General features: G+C 43.8%; 1 protein-coding gene across 2 annotated transcripts in view; it reads left to right on the plus strand.

Annotated features, from left to right (window-relative positions):
- tmem132e (transmembrane protein 132E) overlaps positions 1 to 23,287 on the plus strand; it is a 318,304-nt gene that overhangs the window by 253,008 nt on the left and 42,009 nt on the right. For both annotated transcript variants that reach the window (XM_076750730.1, XM_076750731.1), the window contains exons 3-4: positions 11,838 to 11,978; positions 20,768 to 20,960. In XM_076750730.1, the coding sequence (XP_076606845.1) occupies positions 11,838 to 11,978; positions 20,768 to 20,960 (334 nt within the window). The remainder of the gene's footprint in view (positions 1 to 11,837; positions 11,979 to 20,767; positions 20,961 to 23,287) is intronic.

Raw genomic sequence — 23,287 nt, forward strand, 5'->3', positions numbered from 1 at the left:
TGTTTTTTGGTTGGCGGCTCCGTGGCCTTGGATGCACAGCAGCATGTGGTGTGAAATCTTGATGCTGTGTCTTGTCCTGGTTTCACCTGTGATTCTCATTTGCATTTGTTTATCGGGGATGAAAACGTGTGCAGAAATGCACGCTTCCTCCCAAATCAGAGGTTGAAAATCAGCGGTGACAAATGCAGCAAATGATTGCCCACACTGTCTATGGTCTGTAAGCACAGATTGCATGCAGCAGCTTGGAATTGCCTGAGGGAGACTTCGTAAACCCCTCAACCCTTTCAAGGGAAAACCCACCAAAAGACCCACAACACCCTTTTCATCTGCTGCAGAGACAAACAGCCTCTGTATCAAGGCCTGTAATTGAGTTTTGCAGTAAGAAGCCAGAATCCTGTTAAAGCAAGTAGGAACATGACTGAGATTTCAAGTTCTAAGACACCTAAACTTAAGAAGAAAAAGCTGAGCCTTTTAAAACCCCCTCCTGTACTTTATGTATAATTATATTGTCTAGATCTTTTCCACAGACGCAGACATCACTGGACTCGGCACAGAGAGATCTTCCCCATGGCTGCAGATATTTGTTTAGCCTTCAAAAATCCGGCTTTTTCATTTTCAAAACATTGCATTTTCCTGTCTTTTGGGTCCTCTGTTACAGTGTCTAAATGTAGCCTTATTAGATCAGCACTAAGTATCTATCCACGCAGCTCCACAAAAACCTCTCATCAAAACAACTAAATGATTTTCCTGCTCTTCACTCCTTTTTTTCTCCTCCACTGAATTGTCAGATTCGGCCAAATCCTGACTGCTGGGCCACACTGCGCTGCACATTGTTGCCTTTTTTTTATTTCAGTCAGAAATGACTGAATACTGAGTGTGCTGATAATGTCCCCGCTGGCCGAGCCCTCTCGCATGGCCTGGCCGCTCTGTTTACTGTGAGATGGGCGTTCTCTTGTCTGACTCTCATAATGAGCATTAGGTCTTTCTGCAGTATTGTGCATCTCTCTGCCAAGCGAACATCTGTGCCGATGGCTGCTCCGGTCTTCATGACTGACAATGTTTTGCAGCCCCCATATTGACATTGACACCTCTCTTGTCTCAGGGCCATAATGATGAGCACATTGCACAAGTTTTTTTTTTTTTTATTTTGCTGAGGCCAAGCATTACGAAGCTGTGTGCTCATGTTCGAGTTAGAGAGGCTGTTATGGGATCTTAGGGACCCATGAGGCACTAGAATTGTCATCATGCATCCAAAATAGAGATGGAATTGTGGAGCTTCACACTTTAAAAAGTGCAGGCATGAAGTTCTTCAAGCGTTGTCTGTCATTTGTGCTAAGCGCTCATTACAGCAGCATCTCTGCGCTGCATTTCCCAGACAGTCAACTGTCACACTCATCAAAATGTCTCAGTACTGTAGTGAGCACTGTGACAACTCTATTTTTGCATTTTCCACTGATCATCTGTGGTTTCTGTACAGTACTTTGGGGCTCTTCTGTTGACTATTTTCACTTGAACTGCTACACGGTTTTATTTTTCATTTTATCCCAAATACATTAAAAGCAGAAAAGCATCGTTTCATGTGGAATCTCGCTGAGTTGATTATTGACATGCCCCCCCACAGCCACACACATCACAGAAATGTTTTCCTCTAATGTTCGACTGGCAGACCAGGAAACACAAACCTCAGACGAGCTTCCTCCTCTGTCAGTCAGAAAATTCAGCCACGTTAACCAAACATCACAAGGACATCTTCTTCTAAAGCTCACACTGATTTTTGGGCAACCTCAGAGGATGAACTGGGCAAAGAAGAACCCACAGAAATCTGCCTTTAGAAATAACCTTACGCAGTTTGTTCGTTCAGTGGCAGCAGTGACGGCTGTGCATGTGTTAGAGTACAGAGGATGTTGCATTCATTTTCCTTGTGTGTTCTTCACATTACAGCTGCAGTATATCTGCCATTATGTCTTTACAGTTCTTCAGGAAAGCTTTCGGTTAAACAACAATAAAAATAAAACCTTCCTGGCCGTGAAACTGGAGGCGCTTATGCATCGGGTGTTGACTGTGTTTGCGGTCCTCCCTTTAAATTACTCTCTGTTTTGATGCCGAGGAATGATTTAGCATTTGTTTTGATCGTGAGGTCGATTGAACGCTTCAGTGACGTCCTGAAAGCCAGCAGCAAACCTTTTCTGCCTCTGAAGTAGCCCCCATAAACATAACACGCCGAAGCTGAGGCGTCGTGCACGGCGGCGTATGTGATTGAATCACATGTCATTGGACACATAAAAGCACCACGTCCACAACTGGCCAAGGACAAATAAAATCTGCACTTACTCTGAATTATACATATCTTCATGTAATGGAATTTGTTGTGTCTGCAGTCGAGCAAGTGGCCCCTCAGAGGAACTAATGGAGCTTCTGCCTACGGATGAGTGGGGAAAAAAGACTGTGCCGGCCAAATTTAGCTGTTGGGGAGAGGCCCCGTTTCTGCTGTAATGCAAAAGGGAGTGCAACTAATGCCTCTGAGACATTCAAGTGCTGACATTTTAGTTGTTTATTTACTTTTCTGCCTTCATCTCTGCATCGCTAAAGGGACAACCACGAAGCCCGACTCCATCCATCAGGGTTTCTGCTCGCCAATGGTGGCACTACAAGTGTTCTGTGGGCTGTTGTCACCGCCATCCGCGATCAAATGTTTGTTTACGACGTCCCACTCGGCAGCATAACATGCCACTAGTGAATGCCAAATACCGGTCCAATCTGTCTGGGGCTGGCAGACAGCGAGGAAGGTCTTGGTCGTTTCATGTGATAATTTCACGAGGGAATTGTAGTCAAGCCGTAATGAAATGCACAAACCAGAGCGGCGGTTGTACTTCCTGAAGCTCAGAAAAAGAGCAGAAGGAAACTGAGGCAGTGATCGGGCAAAAATCATCAAAATCAATATTTTGTTGGTGTGCTGGCAAAGCCGGGATCCAGTTTGACCTTTCATGGTGGATGGAGGGTTGTAATTAGTAACTGATATTCACCCCAAGGGGAAGGACATTTTTAATGATTCTGGCATTAATTCTCTTGTATTAAGGTTTTAAAGATGTTGGAAATGAATTGGCAACAATGACAAAAAGCACTTTGTCTTATCCTAAAAATGGCGTTTTACAGCCATAAGTTATGTCTGCATGTCATTAACTTCAGTCCTTTGAAGCTTTTTTAATGGATAATTCTGCTTTATTATGAGGTGGTTAATATTTTGTAGTTTGGGCCATAAAATCCATCTGCTGTGATTATATTATACTCACCAAAATGAAAACTGGGGTCTGGGAACACGGTGTCACTGCTTCAAAAACTCAATGAGTTAAGACTAAAAGTGCGTCCGGCTGAAATGTGGTGATCCTTCATTCACCCCGACAGACTTTGATGAATCTCAGCAATTATCTTTTTAAGTACAGAGTTATCATTACTCACAGCAAAGAGGGCCAAAGCTGCAAAAATAAGACCGCTTTGTATTTGTTCAAATATTCTTGTCCGTGTGTCATCATCAGTCATGACATTTCTGGAACATCTTGCAGTATTTTTCAGTAATGATTTTTAATTTGGAATGATGAAAGCATCGCGGGCTGCCTTTGAAAAGCACTGCTTTCATGTTTGATATTCAGACAATGTTTCACCGATGTCAAGCTATTTACAAAGCTAATGGAAAGGTGAGAGAGCTGGACAAGGTGGTTTTATGTCTTTTGATAATGCGTGGCTAAAGTAAAGCCAGTTAAGTGCAGAGCGTGCACTGGTTTGCTACACACCAACCTGATAAAGACGTCTTTCTGTTCTGTCTGCTCTATTGGCATAAATCCATTACCTTTTCAAAGAGAAACTCTCTCTAAGTGATAAATAACATTCCCCTGCCTCACTCTTCTTTATGTTTGAGAAATGACATTATCCCCCATCATCAGTGATTAACTCTATTGATGTAACGTAGGTCCAGTTTAAGAGGAACCGCAGTCATTCTTCACGACTTGTTCGTCAGGGTGAGGCCGGTGGTCCAAAGGCGAAGAGAGAAACTGTTTGAAAACCAGTCAGAGCTTAATCCAGTGGAGAGAAGTCCCCCGGTGCGTCTCGGTCACACGTTTGGGCAGAAGGTGATGAAGAAACTCGAAGATAATGCCGGCGTTCAGGCGCGTCGCATCTCAGTATACTTCATTTTCTGCCTCTGTGCACCGTTAAGACACTGACTTGCAGCCAGCCATAAGCCAGCTGTTAAATACTCAAAGGCGCAGGGCAGTAGATTTTTACCGCCTTGTCGTGATTTCAGAGTATCTGCAGGGTTTGATGGGTTTATTGATCAGTGCCAGTGATTCAAAGATGACTCCATCAGACGCTCAGAGTTCTGGCTTTTATCAAGGCAATGCTGGTCATTTTCTATGTACTACTTGTGCCAAAGCCCAAAAACAACAAGTACAATATATCAAAAACACATAAATGAGCCTCACAGTTCATGTGGATGGGCCGACATGTCCTTCATTACAATGAACAGGTTCATTTAGGTTCGCTGGTGGAAATCTAAATCGATAAACCACCAAATGTGGATTAATCCGCGGCTGAAAATACTCCCCAGCATTTTCCCTGCTGCCTCTAAACTCTACATATCTGTGACCTGTTTTTAAGGACATCTTCAGCAGGAACTAATATGAGTAACATAGAACAGTGGCAGCCTTATTAAAACTCCCAGCATGAGTTAAAAGTTATGGTCGAAAAGCATTTTCAAATGCACAGAACTATCCACAAGCAGCTCATACAGACTACAGACTGTGAGGTTAAAAAGTATCAGCGTGCAGACAAAGAAAATGACAAAGCAGTTTTCTAATAGCAGAGTTTAGCGTGGAGCTGTAATGTCTTACCTCAGCATTACATGCTTCTGTTGGATCTCTGCTATAATTATCAGGCTTACTCATCTGTTCTGTTACAGTGTGACTTTATTGTTTGTATTAATTGCAAAGCTCTGGAAGCTGAAACAAAGCGCTTACGTGAAAACCGAGCAGTTATGGCTTGAACTTCTGGTTGTTTTGTAAGAAATTTTGGGGTGTTAATAAGCAGGAATGTGCTGTTGGTGACTCTGCCAGGCTTTGCAGAGGCCATATTTACGGCTGCGCTGCACGGCTCATTCTCACCTACAAGAATAAATCTGTTGAGCATTTGCAAACCAGCAGCTGCGGTTTCCAATTTGTAATCTGCTCTGTGATATTTCCCCAGCTTCTCGTGTTCTAATTTTCGGGGCCTCCCATTAAAAAGTCTGTCCCTGGCAGGTCTGTCCCTCCCGTCTGGCTTTCCAGCTGTACGTCTCCGCGCTGCTGTCGAGAAAGCCTCAAAGCTGTTAACTTGTGAAGATAAACACCACAGATAGCAAAGTGCTTGAGATGATTGATAAGATTGCTGCTTGTGATCCAAGGGTGAAGCCATGTTTGTCAGTGGAGAGTTGCCGTCTGTTGCAGGGAGGCCATTACAGCGCCATGGAAATTTGTAAGTGGTTATTGACGTTTTTGGAAGAACAGGTTAGATGGATTCCCTGCAGCAGGCCGTGATGGAAAGTGTACTAACTGAGCAAACTCCACAGGTTAGTGTCCACCGTCTCGTCTTCCATAAGGCTGTTCAGCAATGTTACATTAACAGCGAAGCCTCCTGCAGCTGTGAAGCTGCTGGACAGCTGTGTTTTCATAGGCAGCCACCGGTTGGTCGCAGCTCGCCACCAAGCCAGAGGCCCAGAAGAATACTCGCAGTAAATGTTACTTAGCTCGTTCTCAGATGCCTGCAAACTCTCTGCAAGCAGCGTGAACCCATGAACACAGTTTTTAATCCAAACTGGTTGTTGTACATTTCAAATATTTAATATTTTGTATTTGGAGTACACCCCCAGAGGAAAAAACAGTGTACTTATACTATACAGTGATACTTTTTGAAGAACACTTTGTGCTGTTTTTGTTACCTGCAAGTATACTCAAGTGTACTCACAAGTACTGAAGTACACCAGTGAAAGTCAGGATTAATCAGCATTCAAACTTCTGATAGAAAACTAAACTACTTTTTGAGGCGTCTGGTTGGAGGCCCTTTTCCAACAAACATTCAGCTGAATCCTGAGCAGTGCGCACATGTGGTGTCGACCACTCAAGTTTTATTTCATTGTAGAGATTTAAAGTGATCAAAGTCTAAAAATGCATTTTTCACAGTCGCTCTCATTACGCCGTGGAAAAATTCCAGTTTCGCGACTCTTCTGCCTGTGGGGACGTCTTCTTCAACTGTGTTCAATAAATAGTCTTTAAAAGGGCCATTAAGGAAAAATTAAAGTCTTGGGAGCTATGGTTTGATTTAATCCTGGTTTGCATGTTTTATTTATTAACAGCAGCCAGTTAGATTAAATTACAGCGTGGGGCTTGGCAGTTGACATGATTTCTGCCAGCAAGTGTCATAAATGGGTCATGAGGACACGTCCAGTGCGCCCAGTGGAGAGAAAATCCAATTCTTGCATACGAGTGTGCCGTGGAGACGCCACGAGCCGAGGAAGAGGACGCTGTAATTAGAGCAGAGACCATGCAAAATGATGAAGAGGAGGACTTAAGGTGTCTTTTTGAAGCAGGTGAAAATGTGACAGAAGGATGTTAAAGAGCTTCTTCTAAACTCTGTGCCGGCTGACAAAATATCGCAAAATCAAGCAGCCGATGCTGTTTTGATATTGATCACCGATTGACGGTGCCGTGTTGAGGTCATCTCGCGCTGGGGGACAGTGTTTGTTTAAGTGCTTAGGGAGAACAAACAGGAAGGCCGGAAATCTGGCCTGAAATGTGTTGACCAAAAGCTCTCCTGCTTAGCAGTCCGTCAGCCAAGTCCGAGTCTAATAGGTGTTGCCATGGCAGAAGGCATCTGTGTGGAATGAGTAAGTAATAGCTCTGTCTTAGCTGAAGTGGATCACCCTGCCTCTCGCCATCCCCGTGCAGCAGCAGCAGCAGCAGCAGCAGCAGCAGCAGCAGCAGACAGAGATTCTGAGAACATGGCTGTGTATTATGGCTGGTTACTGCTGCACGGCTTTTTCATTTGCAATGCTCTTTCATTAATCAGTATTAGCACTGTTCAATGGGGAGCCCGATTCATGTGGCGCTCCCGTGGGTAATGCTTCATCCCCTCTCATTTGTGGGCCAAAAATGAAGAGGAGTTGATGAAAAAGGACCGTCTGATTAAAAACATTGGTTCTGTACAATATGCAGCCTCTGTAAAAGAGATGAATGTGGAGGCTGTTATAAGCTGCTGGGGAGTGGAGGTAATGAATATAAAAACAAGGATTACTCATCAGGGTTGCATCCTTACCAGGAAGTGTTTATGCCCTACAATAATGTGTAATTATCGTCTCTTATGATCAGTATTTTTACAAGCTACAGTAATCAAGAAGCAACTGGGTCACCTCATTTAGTGAGAGTCTGAGGGTATTAAGTTTCCCCTTTTCAACTCACATCAAAGGCAACACGCTCAATCAGGATGATTTCTTAAACATTACATATTTCTGTTTCATCTCTCCTTGACAGCGCTGTGTCAGATAATTACTGTATTTTCGCTAATGTGGAGGATTTGATGAAAGAAGACAATAAGAGCTGCAATAACAAGAAACAATGTTTTTAAAAGCTGCAACCTGCCCGAGGTGCTTCTTCTGTTTATGTCAGACAAGCTGGGAGAGTAAAATGCATCGATTCTGATGGGAGGATTTGTAGCAGACATGGCATGTTTAGGACAACAGATGCAAGAGCTGTCTTCAACTTCAGTATTTATAGCTTTAATCAATATTGTAGTTGTATCTCACGGTCATGAATCATATTTCCCTCAGCACAGCGCCGCCCCCGTAAGAAACATTTGACTTTCCAACAAAGAAGTGTGTAGAATTGTACATTTTCCCCCCATTTTTTTTATCATTTAACTGTAAAATAATATCAATGCAGAGTCCATTTATTGCTACAGTCGTCATCAGTAATTGGACAGACTCAATCACATGACCTCAGTGATAAGAAGCAGTCTTTAATGGCGACACCTGAGCCAGTTTTATGCACTGATGAAGGTCATGCAATGCAGATGAACCCTCCAAACGAGCTTCTAAATGGACCTTAGATTGAGATTATTGTGTCACTCGTACATTAATCAAGAGCGAGCGTCCATGCTCAAAATATTTTAACGTGCTTCCCTACAAAATATTCTACATGATGTTCAGGTCATTTTACGGTTCCAGGAATCTAATTCGGTTTCAGATATACAAAATCCCCTTTTGTTAGTTTTTTATTGGTCTTTTTGAGAATATTAACTGGAACAAATATCATGAAAATCACTGTGTGCAGTTCATGTGGACTGTAAACACCTCCTCAACTTGTTAAAACTGCTCAACTCCCATAAACATGACCTCAGTGTCCTGATACTGTAAAAGAAAATGTTGCATTACAAACTTCTGTCGGCTCTGTCCTGGTGGAGAAACATCTGATGAGCAGCGGTCATTTGTTTTTTCATGACGTTTGAAGGACAGTGCCACAAAATGTGTATATCCACTTTATTAGGTACGCCTGTTCAGCTGCTCTTTAACACATATATCTAATCATCCAATCATGAGGCAGCAACTCAGTGCATGAAGGAACGTAGATCTACATGGTCGAGATCTGCTGAAGTTGCTGGTGCCACATTAGCTATATCAGAACCTGCGGATCTACTGGCATTTTCACACACAGCCGTCTTTAGGGTTTACAGAGTGTGAGTGGTGGGGAAGATGGCCAACACTGACCACACTGGGTGCCACTCCTGTCAACAGGAAGCTGAGGATACAGTTGGCACGAGTTCGCCAAAATGAGACAATAGAAGATTGGAGAAGTGTCGCCTGGAGTCTCGATTTCTGCTGCAACTTTCAGAGTTAGGGACAGAATTCAGTTAACAGCATGAAAGCATGGATTCATCCTGCCTTTAATCGAGAGTTCAGGCTGCTGCTGGTGGTTTAAGGGCCTCTGAGCACAAACTGAGCATTGTTAAAACACCACAGTCAGGGCACCACCCTAACTCCACAGTCGCCAGATCCCAGTCCGACAGAGCGCCTTTGGGATGTGGTGGAGCTGGAGACTCGCATCATGGATATACACCTGACAAATCTGCAGCAACTGTGTGATTCTGCCAATATGGACCAGAGTCTTTGAGGAATGTTTCCTGCACCTTGTTGAATCAATGCCATGAAGGATTAAGGCAGTTTTGTAGGTAGAAGGGGGTCCGAGCAGGTACGAGCAAGGTGTAATTTCCGTGCATAGTTTCGTTGTTAAATACTATCAGCAGCAGCCCGAGGATGGTAGCGATTACATTAAAATGCAGAGTCTCTTGGAGCCGTGTGTCTATTCTGGCTGAAGAAGTGGGGACGGCTTCAGCTGAAAGTCAATTGCTTTCGCAAATCATGGATGAGTGGTCGATGTACTGAGCGCAGGTTAGCGTAGCAAATGGAAACACCTCAGCGGGACGTCAGAATTTTTATCTGTCAAAGATATAAATGGAACGATCTGGAAGACGTTGCAGGCGCCTCAAACTTTCAGGCGAATGTAAATGAGAGAAAAATGTGATTTTAGGTGAAGCTTTCGCTGAGTTTGTCCAGAAAGAGCTGTTGTTTGTCTGTGTGGATATGCAGTGATCTCATGGCGGGAAGGGAAATACAACACTGTGTTTTCCTGTAAACAAGGCAAAATCATTAAGATCCCCAGAGTTCTGCAGGCAGGAAAGCAGCAACGGGCTCTCGTATTTTCATTACCACCATGACAGCGATCTTCTGTCTGATACTCTGTGTTTCTGTTTATCATTTAAGACAAAATTTACCACATTTTCCACACTTTATGAGCTAATGCTATCTTAGCTTCCAGTCCAGTTATTAATGAATTGTCTTGGAGGCACAAGGCAGACAAACAAAAGCTGAATATTATACGTTAATAATTCATCTGGGTCTTGTGTTTCATGAAAATGAGACCCTCAGATCAATAATCTCCACTGGCTCTGCACGTCTGTGGATGAGACGTTTGTTCCCATCATGCATCAGTGCAGGAGTCGGGCGTGGCTCATGTGGTCAAATGACCAGAATCACAATAACTGGGGAGGAGAGAGCTTTTGCCTTTGCTTCTCCGCTCTGCTGTTTTGTATTCAGCCTGTAGACACCTTAATAGCACGTCTAGGTGAAGTCACAAAGGACAGCTGCCAGAGCTGGTTTGTTTCCCAGCTGATTGAACATTTCTAATTATTCGTCACTGTTTTGATGAAAAGCCTCTTGAACAGCAAACCAGATTACTAACCTGAAAGTTTTCTGCTAAATGATCCTAATTTTTTATCAACTTTAGCAGTTAGGGACCAGAAGTCCCCCCCTTACTCCCACAGTCACCTTTAGCTTCTTTTCAATATTTAATATTTTCAACAAATATTAAACTAAATGATGTTTCACATTCAAGGTCTGAATTCTCTCTGGATGCTGAAGCTTAACGTCTTAAAATCGTGAAATTTAGATGTAAAAGATTATAAATCAAGGCCTGACGACTCTTTAAGAAATGGAAAAGTACCTGCTGCATATTGGAAAAGCCAATTTACGCCACGGCTGAACGTCCTGGCAGCGTTTTTTAAGATTTATTATTTCATTCCATTCCATTATTATTTTGTCTTCTCTGCTCTTTTACAGCCACTCTTTTTTCTACTCGTCTTATGAAGCTATTTATTTATTTATTCACTGTATTTAGCTTCAGCTCTCTTCCTTCCTGCTTCTTTCAAGGCTCCCAGCTGCACATGTAGACGTGCACACGCTGCAGACGTGTTGGGAACATGAACACCTTTGTTTTTGTCATATTTGTGCAGATGCTTGGTGCGTGTGGGCTGCAGAGACACGTGCATGTCAGTATGTGAACATGCAGAATCTCTGCAGGCTGGAAACTGATGGCTTTGTGTGCATGTGTAGAGTGTGGCTGGTGCATGTCTGTGTAATTTAGATATTAGGAAGATATACACAGATGTGCATCAGGTTCACTTATTATATCTTCTCCATATACAGTGAAAGAGAGAGATCTGTTTCATGATGTGAATATATTTAAGGCAATTTGGATGAAGAAGAAATAAGATGATGAAAGATGAAAGAAGCAGCATTAAAACATTGCAGTGCTCATAGTTTCCCATTCAGCTTTCCTGTCTTTGGCTCATTTAATGTGAACACCTGAGATGTTAAGAGGCAGCAGGGAGTTCTAACACTCCCTTCTGAAGTGTCCTTGAGCAGAAATGTGAGTTCCTGTCAGCTCCAGTGTTGCTGTTCTGGAGCTTGCTCCGACCGGCCTGCACAGCGTGTTCTCCCTGTGGGTTCCAGAAGCAGGATTTCACCTCAGAATCGATGAGATATCATGATATTGTGTCTGTGGGAAATCCAGTGTTATTTGATCTGTTATATATATCAGATCAAATGTCTCATCAGCTCTGTCTCTCAATGTTTTTGCGAAGCATGTGAGCTGAGTTTGGAGACTTTCAGGTGTCTCTGGTTATTAATACAGTACAGGTGCCCAGTAGGTGCAGTTTGAGGCCTTGTAGATTTAATTTCATATAAAGTGTTAGTGAATGCTGTGACCTGGAGTAGTCCTAGCCTTCTGGCCTCATGTATCATTGTGCTGTCATCTTCATTCATCTCTGTTATTGATTCATCTGTGGAATTGCTTTTGCCATGACGCAACACAGGGAGGAGGACTGCTGCACACAGAGGGTGCTCACCTCTGACCTTGCACATAAATCACCCCCTCTAATAAAACTGACTTGTCCCGTTCTTTTTCCCTCGCCATTTCCTGCAGGGTCAAAGCAAAGAAAGGGGTGAACCTGCTTCAGACCAAGTCCAAGAGCGCCCAGTGGAAGGTGGACTGGGAGGTGCAGTCCGGCGCCAAGCATTCCATCACCACCATCGATGTGAACAAGAACAAAGCAGTCAAACAGGGGTAAGTCAACAGCCCTGGGCCTAAACACACTGCGTCTGTCTAACCAGCTACTGCAGCTGCAGCTGTTGGTTCCTGCCCTCGCTGCTGACGCACAAAGACAACAATATTTATCTTTCCTAACAAAGGACAGAATGGCCTCCAAAATGGTTTTATTGCGTGTAACAGTCGTAGTTCACTCTGCGATCAAAGGCAGCTTTTAAAGGCCTACACCATTCTTTGTAAATGCCCCAGAAAATAAAATAGAGCCCAGGCCCACAGCAGTGACTAAAGCAGCCTCCGCACAGAGTTAAATGAATGGAGATGTTATCTGCTTAGTCTCACTACATCTGCTGTTAATTCAGCCCGTGTGGAGTGATGAGGTAGACGATTCTGACTGCCAGCATTAAAATGCCTTTGAGATGAGGTCTTGTCTAAGAGTAGTGATTATTCCAAATTCCTCAAAAGAGTAAAAACACCAAATCTGGATAATGGACCCTGTCCAGCAGATCTCTACGATGAGTGTTGTGATTGTGAAACTAGTTTGTAAGTGATTTGCAAGCCCAGTGTAGTCTCTGTAGTGTAGCCTAAAAATCCAGAATTATGACAGGAGCAAAGGAGGAAATCAGGTGACAAGAAAGGATAAGATACAAGATAAAATCAGCTGTATGTATGTACATCATAGACAAAAGAGGAGAAGACCTAGCACTGCCCTCTGAAGGATGGCTCAGTTCCAGGGAAACATATGTAAGTGCAGAAAAAATATGTAACATTGCACAAGATGGCTGCGCAGATGTGATGGATATTAGCAAACGTTAACATAAATAATGGAGTAAAACATAAATAATGGAGCGTAAAGAGCAGCTTGTGTGCATACGGAGGCGGTGGGTGGATGGATGGGTCAACCAAACACAGGACGTTCACCCAGGAGACGGCTGTGTGTGTCCCATGTGCAACCAAAAGTCAACATGGTGGACTTTTCACGATTCGGCGTATCTGCACTCGACTCTCAAACGATGAACCATTAGATGGAAACTTTTTATTTAAGCTGACCAGCAGCATCTCTTTCCATCCGCTCTGCCCAGTTTTCTTCGGGGACTGTTTGTTTGGTGGAAAGTGTTCTGGTGTTCTGTTGACAGTGAGGTTTGTGGGTTATCCAGAGTAACCAGGACAAAATGGCGTTGATTAAATGCTTTCAGCAACCCTCACCCCCCCGAGCCAGCTCCACTGAGGGAAAGCAACTAAAAATTTCCAGCCATAAATCACAATATGTGATGTGTTCAGTTTATTAAGAGCTGAAGCACTGGGAGTCAGACTGGTTATCACCAAGCCTTGGAGACATTAGCAACCGCTGGTCTTAATACTGGCATCCCTGTGGACGCCCATATGGCTGCAGAGAGGGGACAGTGAGGACGAAGGCAGAGAGCGGCCTACCTGGAAAAACAGCCACCATTCATTCCCCTCTTGTTTACTTCTTAGCGCCGTAGTGGCAGCCTCTCTTGCTATATTTAGTGACCCATGTCATGTAATCTTTGCCACCCTGTCACCATGTGAGAAATGTCCAGTAGGGGGTCAAGCATGGATGGAGAAACAATGTGTCACGCTGTGTTTTGTCAAAAACTCAATTCTGCGACCACCTAAAGCCAAACAGTCAAACAATGAGCACGTGACGTTCTGAAGAGCGGCGTCGCGGAAGAGTTCGTCTTTTCATCCTTCATCCTCATCACACTGATCGAACGTGAGCGTGAAAGCTTCTGATAGAAAAGCCGCTCACGCCTCTCCAGAGCTTCTTGTGGAAATGTATTGTTGTGAAATTGGTTGACAATACTTGTAATTTGGGTTGTTTGGGAGTCTGCGTGGAGTCTTTATCTGCGTCGCAGTGGAATGGAAACCTAATAAATTCCAGCAAAATCCACCTCAGTCATCTGTGATGTGCTCTGTTTTGTGTCACTGGCAAAAAACACTTTTGTTTGTCGTTGTGGGGAGTCAGTCCTTCGACCCCACATTTATAAGACACATAGTGGGAAATAGTGGGGTCCTATGTTGTCAGGGTGCTCCCCAGTTCTTCATGTGTGTTCCCAGAGTTCTATGTTCCCCAACTCTAGAGTTTAGGTTATTTTACTCTAAAACAATAGAAGGGTTCATGTATGTTAACATAATATCAAACTTGGGAACACTGGCCCCTGGGGACATAAGACTCTGGGGACATGGGACCTTGTGGACATAGGTACTGCTGTTGTTGGCTTTGATATGGCTGTAAACATCGTGAGGGCGTCACAGAGGTGATTTCTTCTCGTAACCTTCAGCAGTTGTCGAAGGTTGAAGCCGTTCTCTGTGTATTTTATGTGTTTGTTGCATCTTTCACATTACAGCTTGTCGTTTGTGGAGAAATAAATCAATCCTAGTGATAATTTGGCCAGATGTTCTTTTCACCCATTCATGAGTTCCTCTCAGTCTCTCTGGTCTGCAGTGACACACAACCTATTTTGTCATCTGAATATGAGGACTTACTGCCTGTGGCCAGTGTTTGAACAAATTGATTTTTTTTTTTTAGTCTCTAATATCAGTTTGGCTCTGAGCCTTCAGCCCAGACGAGTCCAGGGGTTGAAAATGTCTGCTAGATTGTCATGCAAATGCAATATTATGCTTTCATCTGCTTTAAATTTCTACTTTACTTTGGCAGAAAAATAGTGATTTGCATATATTTCAGACCTCAATATTCCAAATAAACGCATTTCCAGGTTCAGTTGTAAAAAACAGGACAGGATTCAAGGGAGTCACAAAGAGGTGAACGCTTTCTGGTGGCTTTCATTCTGCAGAAGTAAACTGGTGAATGTAGACCTGCGCTTCATGTTATGTGTATTTGAGGGGTTCACAATGAATCCAGTAGTTTTGTGCATCGTGTCTTTCTCTCTCTATCTTTGATTCTATTCTTTGTTTTACAAGGAAAGTAGATCAAACCCTATTTTGCTTCTCGTTTGAGTGAATGAGCTCATGCTGCAGGAGGAAACTATGAACAGCAGCCTCAGACTTTCCAGTAATTAGCCCAAAAATACACAAATTCTCCAGATGATTCCTCCACAGTTACCCAATTCAATGCAGCAACCAGGAGAACTCTAATATGTTTTCTAAGTTCAATAATTGTTCTCATTTATTTGTCTTTTTGTTCAAGATTTAAGCAGCAAACAAGTAACCGCTCACCATTTAAACACCCCCCCCACTAACACTCCCCCCTCCCCCCTAAAAAAGAGACTCATAACCCAGCAGCGTCATTGTGCACCTCACTGGTGAATACATCTGAGCACCGACTCTGTTTGAACATCTGGTTTTGTTTACTCAAAACTACCTGAAAGTGAGGAAATGAGGTGACGGCGTTTTCCCTGCGGGCCGAGTCGTTGATCTCTTCATCACTCTCCCGTCTTTATATTCTCCTCTTATCTCGGATTCTCTCTTCATCAGATCACACTTTAGTCAGCCCTGGAATTATTCAAGGCGTTTATTCCTCTGCAGCCGTCCATCTGGAACGCTCCCATTCCAGCAGCGGCTCGTTGATAACGCCGCACGAACCGATGCATTATTGATCGCGGTCAATGGCTTTCAGATGAATGATGTTTCTGAAAATGCTGCGGCTGTACCGCAGGACAGCAGAAAAAAATCATTTGCTAAGATGATTTTTTTAGTTCATTTTTTGCGCTGAGTAATTCAGTGTTAAACAAGGGATGAAACAGGAGACTCAGAGCACATCTTTCTTCTTCCCAACAAAAACTTGAGCAGGACGGACAGACTGACGAGCGCTCTGCTTTCAAAGCTGCTCCATCATTGAAGTCTGGAGCAGCATGAAAAAGAAAGTGTTTTTTTAGCACAATAGATGCTCTCTGTGGGGATGTTTGCACAAATTGTTTCACCAGTCATGTTAAAATCCTTTTCTTATGTACACTGTGCGTTTTATTTTGCAGGTTTGGGGTTTATTTACCAAACGGTGGAAAACTTTTTCATGCAGTTTGTGGAGAGCAGCAGATGGCACAACAGCTCATTGTTAGCAGGTCTTCAGTCATTTGAGCTGCTTTTTATTTTTTTTTAGAGAGTGAGATGTGAAGAAGCTGGAGCCCATGTGACGGTGCTGTGCTTCACCCATCCACCACCCCAGCCTCCTCCACAGCTGGACTTTCCTCACTCTTTGTATTACCTCATTTGACACTTCAGGAGTGAGAGCAGGCTGTAGAAGTCCATCAGCACCACCCGCACATTGAACGATGACTCTACAGAGGAACCCAGTGTCACAGGGTCCTGACCAGGCATCCATATGTGACAAGCTGGAGGTAGAACAGGGTGCAGTTAGTTTCACTGCCAGGAGGGGGAGACAAGCGTTCCGCACTGCAGGTTTAAGCGCAGATCTGGAACCAGGACGTGGTTAGCCAAGCTTCGACTGGAAGCAGGAGGTGTAGCATGAGCAGCAGCAGCTTTAGTCCTCCAGCTGTGTCCACACAGGATTGCATTCAGACGCAGTCTGCAGTGAAGGTCAGCCATGTTTTGGTTGCACCCAGAGCCTAATATGTAATTAGTGTAATTAAGGATGTAAAACAGAAGAAAATAGACTCCAGGCCATGTGTTGGATAGTGAAATTTGAGCTGATATGTGGCCTGTGTGGACAGTTGTGTTCCATTACAGCGCTTGAGACGGACAACTAAAAGATGCCTCCTGTGTGGACAAGCTAAGAGACTCTGAGTCCAGAAAAATATGTGTGTTTGACCTGCATGAGAGGAAATGAAATAACAAGTATTAGTGATTTCAGGAGCAGTTACTGCGACCGTTTCTTCAAACCAACAGCTGTCCCAGTCCGTCTTTGCTGCGCCTCTGGTCACCAAATAGAATATTTGTTGAGGTCTCTGCAAAGACACAGTGGAACCAAACAACCTCACTGTCTCCGTCTCTTTACGTCTCTGAGAAGCTGAACACAGTCGCTCTTCTAGCTGACGCTCACAAACGAGACGCAACATGTTCAGAGGCGCTCTGAGTTTTCCGCGCTAGCTGTTTCCCCCTGCCTCCAGTCTTTATGCTAAGCTAAGCTAACTAACTTCAGCTCTGTGCTTGATAAACAGACTTTATCTTGATGTCTCTCAGTAAGAGTCTGTGTCATAGTCATTAAAGTGCTGTAGACTTTACATTATAGACTTAAGCATCTATCACTCTGAGCCTGTGTTCACCATCTCTGTTCTTCTGCTGTTGAAACTCTGCCCTGCAGTGCTTTGATCCAATGAACTCTCCCTGTTAATCAGTTCAAACAGGCCTCTGATCAAAGAATGAAATCCCCCTGAGCGCTGAAAAAGCCCCAAGCTACAACTTTTAAAATATATACTTTGTGCTCCACAGACAGTACATCATTAGCTTGATGAAAACAAGGCCGCTCTTCTTGAGCCATGTTTACTTCCCCCTCCTCCCCTTCTGCTGTGAAATCACTCACTTAACTTTTCACCGCCCACAGCTTTTTAAAAATGCCTTTATGTTGAATTTTGTTTGTCTAACATCAATGCTTTTTTTCCCCCTGTTTGTTGCTATCAGAGCTGAGAGGTGTCATGAATGATTTCATGGAAGATTTAGACTGCACGCCAAAACATTTCCCTCTGCATCCCCTTCCTTATATCGTCTTCTCTGTTTCTCTGAAACCTTAGGAAACAGACTGAAGTGACATTAATTAGCCAACATATACATAATTTAGTATTTTGATGAAAAGGTCATCCTATAATCTCATTGAGATGTCCTGAGGGAAGCGTAAGGAGACGCACTGTAACGCAGCAGCCACTAGAGCAAAAACACTCACCGATTGAAGAGGAAGCTGTCGTGGATTCGGTGATTCTTCAGTTAATTCAGCCTGTCCTGCGGCCTCAGTGGCGGCACACAGATCTGAAGGCAGATGCGAAGCTTGCATTGTAAGTCTATGCAGTCAAAACGCATACGCAGCTGACGGCTGAAGCGGAGGATCAATAAAGATTCTGATCAGGGCGTGTGCAGACCGACAGTGATGTGATATTTCCTCAAATCTGCTCTTTCGGAGCCGGATCTCAAAAACCTTGTCAAAGTGTCAAGAGTTTCTGTAGCTCGCTGAATGCGGCGTGAAGGAGGAATCTTTCTTCCTGCTCTTCTTCTGCTGCTTTCACTTGTGTTTTCACAATCTGCTCTTCACCCCGATAAAAGAGGAAGCCCTCTAACCCGAATCAGAGCTGTGTGAGCATCATTTTTCCTTTCCGGCGCGGTGGCAGTCGACACTGTATTGAGTGCCTGAACGTGTCCTCACTCTGGCGGGCCGTATTGATGACAGCTTCAGCGTGTCGCAGACAGATGGGGGTGTTTGTTTTCACTGAGTGATGTCGAGACAAATAGGCTGAGATCTCATCACGGCCATCCTGAGAGGAACCCTTTGTGGGCGCAGGCTCGTACAGATAGTTTGATCCGGCTTTCATTAAAAGGCTCTCAGACTGAACGGTGGGATGGGTCTCTGCTTTTGTGAAGGACAGACGGCGAGCGCTTCGCTCTCAGCTGAAGGTGAGCTTTGAGCGGGATGATTCTCTTCACGGGTGGAGAGAGATTTAATTTGCCCCTTCGCCACCAGTCAGGCAGCTTCATGTCCGGCCTGTTGAACCTGAAGATTACAAGCCCAACAAGCCGGATTTTCATAACGGGAGGGCCGTTATCGCTTCTGCATCGCCGGCATGTTTGCGATAGTAAAACCGAAGCGTTTGGTATCTTCACACTGCAGAGAGAAGCTAAAGAGAGAGTGCTCAGATATTTCATGTGCACGGCCATCAAGACAATCAGGTTACCCACCAAAAGCTATCGATTGGTCAGAAGCAAATCTGCAGCCGCTGCAATTACGGTTATTTGAGAGTGAGAGGCAGAACTAAATTTGCAATCTCCTTGCAGAAGCGCTGCTCAGGCCTCGAGGTAGAAGAAGAAAACTGGCCACCAAGATTAGAGAGCAGGGATTGTTCATGGATAAGGCCTGCACACTGTTTTCATTCATTCATTCATAGCATATGATTACTTCATCTCAGCGAGCAGCAGTGCCATTAGACAACTGTCACTTCTCATCACATTTAGTGTCTCCAGTAACAACATGCACAAGTGGAAACATGTGTACTGGAAAATAAAGAAGTACGCCCATGTCAGGTGTGCTACCTGTTGCATCAGCAAACAAACCCCGTCTTCAACGAAGCACGTTTGTGTGAGACTGATTATCAGTCACCAAAAGCATTTTCCGAACCAGGAAGTGTGACTTTCCTACGTGTTGTTAGGTTTATAAAGCTCTTTGTTCATGGCTCTGGTTAAATATTTAATAAGTGAACTCATTCTGAGTTAGTATTCAACCCAGATAAGCATCTTTTCCTAATCTCAACCAAATGATTTTAGGTCCCTAAACAGAACTATGAGTTGAATCAAAATGAGAAAACTCCCTCGGTGTCTCGCTTTCTGCTGGAATATTTATCAGTTTATGATGTTTTGGTCTGTTTGCTCTGGTCAAGCTTCTTCTGGAGCTTGCATGTGAACACATTTTTGCAGACGATGTTGGGAAAATTACATGAGGTTGGTCCCAGGTGGGTTATTCTGCTCCTCTATAGGTGACCGAGGCTCGGAAAGGAAACGGCGCACACCGATGGCGGTAAAAGACAGGGAGGGTGAGCTCAGACGGACCTCAGTGGAAGATGGCGAGATGTGAAATGGACGTTTGTCTCTGCTGCACAAAATGAGATCAAGAGACAGATTAGCTCAGTGCATTAATGCATCATTAGTTAGATTGAAGTCGGGGCTCAATCCAGGTGCCTAAAAATCCTTTTAGCTGTATGGAGGCAGCGTTTGGTATTCAGGGTTTGAGACCAGACAAAAGAAACAGCAGTTTATAAAGGGATTAAGGCTCTGAAGGATTAAATTGCAGCATGAGACAATGATTCACATTGTAATATGCTTCAGCGTCTTCAGCCTGACTTTATTTAATCCAGAAAGGTGTGAACGGAAAGCGCTTGTCATCACGGCAGAAAGCAAAGTTCTGCTTGGGTTTGCTTTCAAACAGCAACGTTTATGTGAGTAAATCACAGTCAGATTTCTGAAGGGAAGTCAGCCGTGAAGCTTCAGGTTGTAAACATCACGCCATGACCTTTAAGATCGTTAACTGCCTTCTTTCTATCAGGAAGTCTGAGATCGACCAATCAGACTGAGCGATGGCTGAATGAAATGTTAAAACAAGGCCTTTTCATCAGTGAACGTGTGATAACTTTGCTCAATGCACATCACTGATTAGACTCCACCAGATGCCCACAGCTGCTATAGATACTGGATTATTGACTCATCGATCAGAGCAGAATTCTGTGATCAGTCTCCATCAATCAGCCCGTTAAAAGTACATTCAGCTCTTCTTTACAGGGTGGTAAAGCTGCTCTCTGATGGCGATCAGCTGCATCGTTACGCGCCGTCTTTGTGTTTTTGCCTTCAGATATGCTTTGAATAAAGAACAAATACTGAAATAAATCATCTGACAAGTATCTGCTTATGGCTGCAGTGCTTCACATGTCTTCATGAATACATTATTTCTTTTTTCAACTCGGGGCCAACTGAAGAAAACTTTAGAAATAACTGCAGCGCAGCGCGTTGACAGCTCGCTAAATGGCGTGCTTAATAATTAAAAACTTCTCCGTCAACAGTTTCATTACCAGAAAGGAACGCGTTGCCAAAAGGTCTTTGTCCTGCTGTGTTTCTCATCAATATGTTGCTGTGACTGAGATGTGGCCTTTAACTCTGTTTTGTGTGTTATTATGGTCTGGCAGGGACGTGCTGGGCAATGTCGAGGTGATGCAGTTGGATTTCGAGATGGAGAACTTCACCAGCCTCTCGGTGACCAGAAGGATCAACTGGAACATCGATTACAAGGGCCAGAACCCGCCTCCGGACTCAGAGAAGGTTGTGACGGAGCTGACGGTAGTGCAGCGGGACATCCAGGCCATCATCCCGCTGGCGATGGTGAGTGTTTTTATTAATCTCAAAAACAATTTCAATAATTTAGAATCTCATTATTTAAAGTTATCTGATCAATGCAGGTTAAACTTTGTTGAATAAACCAAAACACCAGAAGAGAAACGTTTGTTTTACAGGAAAGTTTCCATTTACATTTTTGCCCTTAAGCTTTCTGAGTGTCAGGCAGATGATCAATGAGCTGTCAGGATGCACAGTGACACAGTTTGCAGTGGAGGCCATCCGTAGGTCTGATGTCACTCTTTGTGGTCAGATGTGATAAAACTTTATTTACCCTGAGGGAAGTTATTGTGCCGCAGCTGCAGCACAGAGATGATCAGTAAGGTGCAAGAACCAAACAGTAAACGACCCATCGAGTATACTGCATCCACCAGGAGTTCCTTTAAAGACCAAAACTCGTCCCTGACTGAACCACAGCTGTGTGAGATTATTGTTTCTATATACAAGATGTTTTCCTTCATACAGCTGCACAGTGCACATTTATCCTACAGTAGGTTTAAACTAGAATAAGTCAAATGTCTGTCCGACAGCTGGCCACAAACAGTGTGTAAACAGTGTGCAGTATACACATTACTCCTCAGCTCAGGACGTCCAATTAGCCCAAAACCCTGTTTGAGATTATGAGAGAAATGCTGCAAACTCATAATCAAAAAACCTGCAGGAGCTTCCAGATGATTTAATCCCAGTAATGATGCTCACATGTGTTGAAGCTGAAGCAGCAGGGCTCCTTTGGTAGAGGCCCTGTTTTATCCACACTGAAACTGTGGCTTTAAATGTCTCATGTATGTAAGTAAAAATCATGCAGAGCATCGGACATACTGCAGGTAAAGCAGACAGGTGTACTCTCATTAGAAATAAATCTAATCAACAGCTACACTCCCTGCAATGACTTGCTGATAGTTAAGAAAGACAACCAACCCCAGAACACTTAAGTGTCTATTACTCTTTTAATCAGGCCTCTTCTGCTTGCCTCGTGAAAGGTGGCAATTAGTGAGGGTAGTAAACAGATTATGGGAACAAAGGGAAATTAATCAAGTAAGAGGTGCCGAGTACCTCTGGCTATGCCTCGCCTGCCGACTTCCTCGCTCGTGGTCTGGCTTCGCTCACTTGTTTGAGTCAAACCTGCAGTGAAAATGTCCAGACCCACATGATATTTACTCATTAAAATTGACTGTGCATGGCGAGTGATATAGAGGACTGGATGCAGGTGCTGAATGAGAGGGAGAGGACGGCGCAGTGCAGCGTTTATGGTGGGCGACGCTCATGATTGCAGCTTCAAGAGCCACCAGGTTTTTGGTCAATATCAGGTCATAAAATGCGTAAATATTACTGACAATCTTAAAAATGAACATCTCTACTTGAGTATTCCAAAAATCTGGAAGGTTTGATGCTTTTGTCAGAATGATAAACTTTGGTTATCTTTTATATTTCTGCGCAATCACAGCTGTTCTTCACCTAAAGCCCCATTAAATATACTTGAGCTGCGTTTATGACTTTGTGTACTGCACATCTGGTGCAACAGACGGTTCACTTCATATCTCTGGTCCCCTTGAAAATTGGGATTCGCATGCATCCTGTACCCAGATGTGTTTAGCTGCGTTGCAAAATTAGTTTTCTGCCTGTGTGACTTTACCTTGTAAAATTAACATCAGGAAACAAGATGGCAGGAACTGTTGGTGCTTTCCTGTAACCGCCTGCCACCTCTGCACTCATTCAGAGAGCTGGTTGGATCTATGGGTAAGTGGTTATGTTGCTGTATCATTTTAATGCTTTTTAACTGCCGTCTCAGGCACAGGACTGTAGTTTACACTAACTGGAACATTAAAAAGGGACTGGCATCGTCATCGCCTTCAATATTTTTAGCTGGCAGAGAATTTCGAGGACGCCACTCGTCTTGTTTGTGACTGTAAAAGGAGACTTGGCTGCATTCGTCTGAAATGGAAAGAAAGGGAAATGATCTTTGACACAGTCACGCTTGATCAGTTCAGAAAGTTTTCACACACTGGGAGTCATCAGTGGAAGGGATGTCGGCATCAGGTGAAAAACTCTGAGTCAGACCGACCCTGAAAACTTCCCACATCAGGCAACATTTCCAGTTTTCAGGTGGGTCACCTGCGGTCGCCTCCGAGGATGAGCTTTAATCCATCACTTCAGTCCTGGTGACTAATTGGATTGTAAATGATATCAAAACAAAAAGGAGACGTTCCCTCTGCAGGAGAAGTGACACAGTTTAACAATGATAACACGTTGGTACGTGATTGATGAGCTGAAAACAGGTGGTCTTATTAGAGCAAACAGAGCAGACCAGCTTCATC

This window comes from Chaetodon auriga, chromosome 15, assembly GCF_051107435.1.
Source record: "Chaetodon auriga isolate fChaAug3 chromosome 15, fChaAug3.hap1, whole genome shotgun sequence".
NCBI lineage: Eukaryota > Metazoa > Chordata > Actinopteri > Chaetodontiformes > Chaetodontidae > Chaetodon > Chaetodon auriga.